The sequence below is a fragment of the Hordeum vulgare genome, chromosome 6H (genome assembly GCF_904849725.1).
Source record: "Hordeum vulgare subsp. vulgare chromosome 6H, MorexV3_pseudomolecules_assembly, whole genome shotgun sequence".
NCBI classification, from domain to species: Eukaryota; Viridiplantae; Streptophyta; class Magnoliopsida; order Poales; family Poaceae; genus Hordeum; species Hordeum vulgare.
In genome coordinates, this window is record NC_058523.1 from 51181009 (window position 1) to 51184841 (window position 3833).

The following is a 3833-nucleotide window of genomic DNA, read 5'->3' on the forward strand; positions in this document are numbered from 1 at the left end:
TAATTGAGAGAAGTTGTTCTAAGATCAAGGACATTTGTCATCTTCGGCATATGTCCAAGCTCCCCAAAGATCTCAATCCCTAACTCAATATCAGCTTCTATAGGGAGATTATAAGGAACATCCTCCCCACCATGGGGCACACCCATCACATGATGAACCAACTCTTCATTAGCAGGGATTCTGCCATGCCCTCGAACAACACGAGATTCTGGATCCTATAACCCGGCTAGCCATTCACTAAGAAAATTGAACAAGTGGTCGCACTTGATCTCCCGAAGCCTTTTTAAGTCCATTCCACTTATAACATTTTTCCTACCATTAGACTAATCTTTATAGGCGGCCAAAAGTGAGTTAGGGAAGCCCTGTTCGGAGGTGAAGGGCCCTTGGATTCTTTGAAGGAACTCCCTCATGTTCATGACCATATCCTTTGCACTTCATTGGCATTGTGCTCCTCCCAAGTACAAAGAAATAGAACAATTAAGGAATGACAATTAAAGAGTTGTGAAAGGTGAATTGAAATACAGAACAACCAAATCTAGTGGTAACTTGTATGCATGAGACTGGTAATCAAAACTTATCATCCATGATAACTTTCTTAATAGGCAATAACTATTGTTACTATAAACACTGGTATTTTGAAAACACGAGAGGAATTGCATGGTAAGAACTAGGAAATCGAGTGGTAAATTGTATTCATATGACTAGTAATCAGAACTTACCAGTCATGATAAGTTTCTTAATCAACAATAACTATTGTTACTATTACCATTGGTATTTTGAAAACATGAGAGGAATTGTATGATAAGAACTAACAAATTCAATGGTATTCTGAAGCAATAAGCCATGGCAAAAATCAAGCATTATGCTAGGTATGAAAAAAGAGACTATAGTGGGATTTCAAGGTAACCATTAACAAATAGAATGGTATTGACAAGCAAAAAGGACCTAGTAATATAATGGTAATTTCAATCAACGAGTCCTGATACATATGCATTACCATAGATTGTTTTCGCAATACGGATTTACACTATATCCTTGCACAATACATCATTACACATCTGCGTCCGAAACACATAAGGAAGGGGATTGGCTATAGAGTTCATTTCCATATTAAAAAATTCACAAAAACAAGATGGAACCCCGAGGAAATCAAACCCATACCACCACCCACAACCAAATGGATCTTGAACCACACGTTTCGTACAAATCTACGCCTAAACTACATCACCACAATCGCGTTCGGCCTAATTGGAGCGAACCCACAAACACACCGAACACCCTTATGCACACCAATTTCAAGTAAACTAACACCCGAATGAAGTGGCTTGTTGCACCATCAAAAATAGCGTCTACACCCTTCACAAATCGCATGCGAAACCCCCGCCTCCAATCGATCGCCGACCGCCACAGAATCAACCAGTGGACCCCTGCCTCGAATCGCCGGAGAAGAAGGGGAAATCCCCACGATTCTGCCTTGGTTTACTCGGAGGAAGCGGAAGAGGAGAAGTAATGGCGGAGTGGGGGTGGAGTAGGACGAACTATGCGTGAGCAGAGGGAATCGTGCGCGAGGAGGCCGGCGATTGGAGAAAGAAACGGTGTGGGCCCACTAGCCACGGAGAGAGACTGGGAAACGGCCATGAACGCGAGCGGGTTGGATCAAGCGGTTATCGCACGGGACATGTGAAACGTTCGATTCAGATCCGACGGTATCGGATGCATTCGGATCTGAAAACAAATCCAGAACGTTTGAAAAATACGAAATTTGTATTGTAAATTACAGTTTACTCCCTTTGTAACATGGTATGAATTTATTTATTTTTGACACTTCCGGATGGAGTACTATTTTTCGATGTGGGCGTAGAAGAGATAGGAAGCGCAGGTGGCTGCGGAGAGTCCACATAAGCAGTCAAGCTTGAGGCTCTCAGCTCTCCGGAGCTCAGACCGGCATCATGTGAGCCACGGATGGCCCTGGTGGTAGGGACAAGCCACGAAGAGAACTGATGCACCCGACGAAACCAGCTGGCGTGACGCCGAGGTCGGCACCGCCGGGCGCCGGAGAGTGGCGGCCGTCCGGCGTCGTCAGGCTGCTGCAGGCACCGGCGGTGGTGGCGCTGGCCGCGGTGCTCGCCGTGGCGTCGCCGGCGCAAGCTCGGCCAGCTGGTGCACCCCCTCCGACCCCTCCGACCCAGCAGAAGGCGGCGGAGACAACGCCCGAGGACACCATGTGCAACGTACCGCGGACGCTGTCCGGGGAGGATGGCAAGGCGGCGGAGCGGATCAAGCACCCGAGGTCGCGCGAGGCGGCGCGGTGCACCTCCAAGTGCGTCAGCACCTGCGTCCTCGGCGGCGCCGGCGCACCCGGCGTCGGCGGCCCCTTCAACGTCAGAAGGTAACTAAACTACGAGACGACCCATCAAGCTGATCAACTGTCATTGCCTGCATCTGCATGCTTCTTCTGTGTTTTCCGTTCTTGTTCTAGCCGAACAACTGCTGTATGTGAGTGATGACATATATATTGTTGGATCGAATGGCATTCCAGACCCCTCGTGGTGTTCAAGGAAGGTTTCCGCAGTCGACAGTACTGGTACGTGCGTGATGTAAACCTGCTTCGAGAGTGAAATATTTTGTAGATTCGGAACGAGATCAACGTACTGTTCATATGCTTATTTTCTGCGTGAGGCTCTGAATAATGTCTCTACGTACATATGCACAGCTTGGTGGAGTGCTCCGACGTCTGCAACCTAATCAAGGACGGAGAAGACGGGCAATGAATATGATCCATGACATCTTCACCAGGCATGTATTAGTAGCTCAAAAAAAGATCAAGACATCCAACTATTCCTCGTCCCCACCACACGCCACCTTACCATATACTCCATGATCGCTAGGATATGAATCGCAGTAACTCTTGCGGGAATAGTGGTGTTGCACGTTTTCTACACTGCAATGTTGGGAATAGCAATGTGCAATTTCAGGTGTCTCCGAGGCTTAGAGAAATAGTGAAATTTTGGACGCATCGCTGGGTGTCTAAGGTCTTGGATCCTGGGTGCCGGTTACCCAGGTGGTTGAAATTTTAGCATTTTAACTGTGTTATATTCTTTTCTGATTGTGGATGTTGATCATATATGTTTCGAAATGTGTACGGCCCCGTAAGAAAAATGTGTGCGCGTTGGTTTTATATTGTATAACATACTAATAAGATAATACAAGGTCTACTTTGTGAGCAAGATTTAACATTGTTGAACCAATGCCAACAGGTAGGGTCAATGGAGGGAAGGCCAAATCAATCTATTCTCATGTTCCAAACACAGGAGGCGAACCAGCATTGAAAAGAGCTCCTTATTTCTTTTTATTATTTTTTCGTTTTCCCAATTCTTAAACTTTTCTTAAATTCATTAAAAATAATGATTTTCATGATCTTCTTTTCAAATCCATGAATTATTTAAAATTTGTAATTTATTTCCAAATTTTGGGAATATTTTTACAAAAATAAACTTTTAAAAAATTTGTTAACATTTTCAAATTCCATAAACTTTACTTTCAAATTCGTGAACTTTTTATCACATTTGTAAAATTTTCAAAAATTTGAGCTTTCTCAAATTTCATAAAACATCAAATTCGCAATTTATTTTTTTATTTTTGTGAGGTTTTATCAGATCCATGAACTTTTAAACATTTCATGAAGTTTTGTAAAAAATTGTGAACATATTTTAGAATTTTATGACCTGATTATTAAATTTGGGGTCCTGATAACGCCCACATGTGTGGTCGTTAAGGGGTGTTGCCCACACGTCCCGTGGTGTGTAAGGAAAACAGCTCACACGCCTGCGTGT

The 3833-nt window shown here is 44.2% G+C and overlaps 1 protein-coding gene across 1 annotated transcript; it reads left to right on the top strand.

Moving 5' to 3' along the window:
• The first annotated feature begins 1941 nt into the window (after positions 1 to 1941).
• On the top strand, positions 1942 to 3227 carry LOC123402816. The gene is made up of 3 exons (XM_045096775.1): positions 1942 to 2389; positions 2540 to 2584; positions 2714 to 3227. The coding sequence occupies exons 1-3, from the start codon at positions 2001 to 2003 to the stop codon at positions 2769 to 2771; spliced, it is 492 nt and encodes a 163-aa protein (XP_044952710.1). The 5' UTR covers positions 1942 to 2000; the 3' UTR covers positions 2772 to 3227.
• Positions 3228 to 3833: the final 606 nt, after the last annotated feature.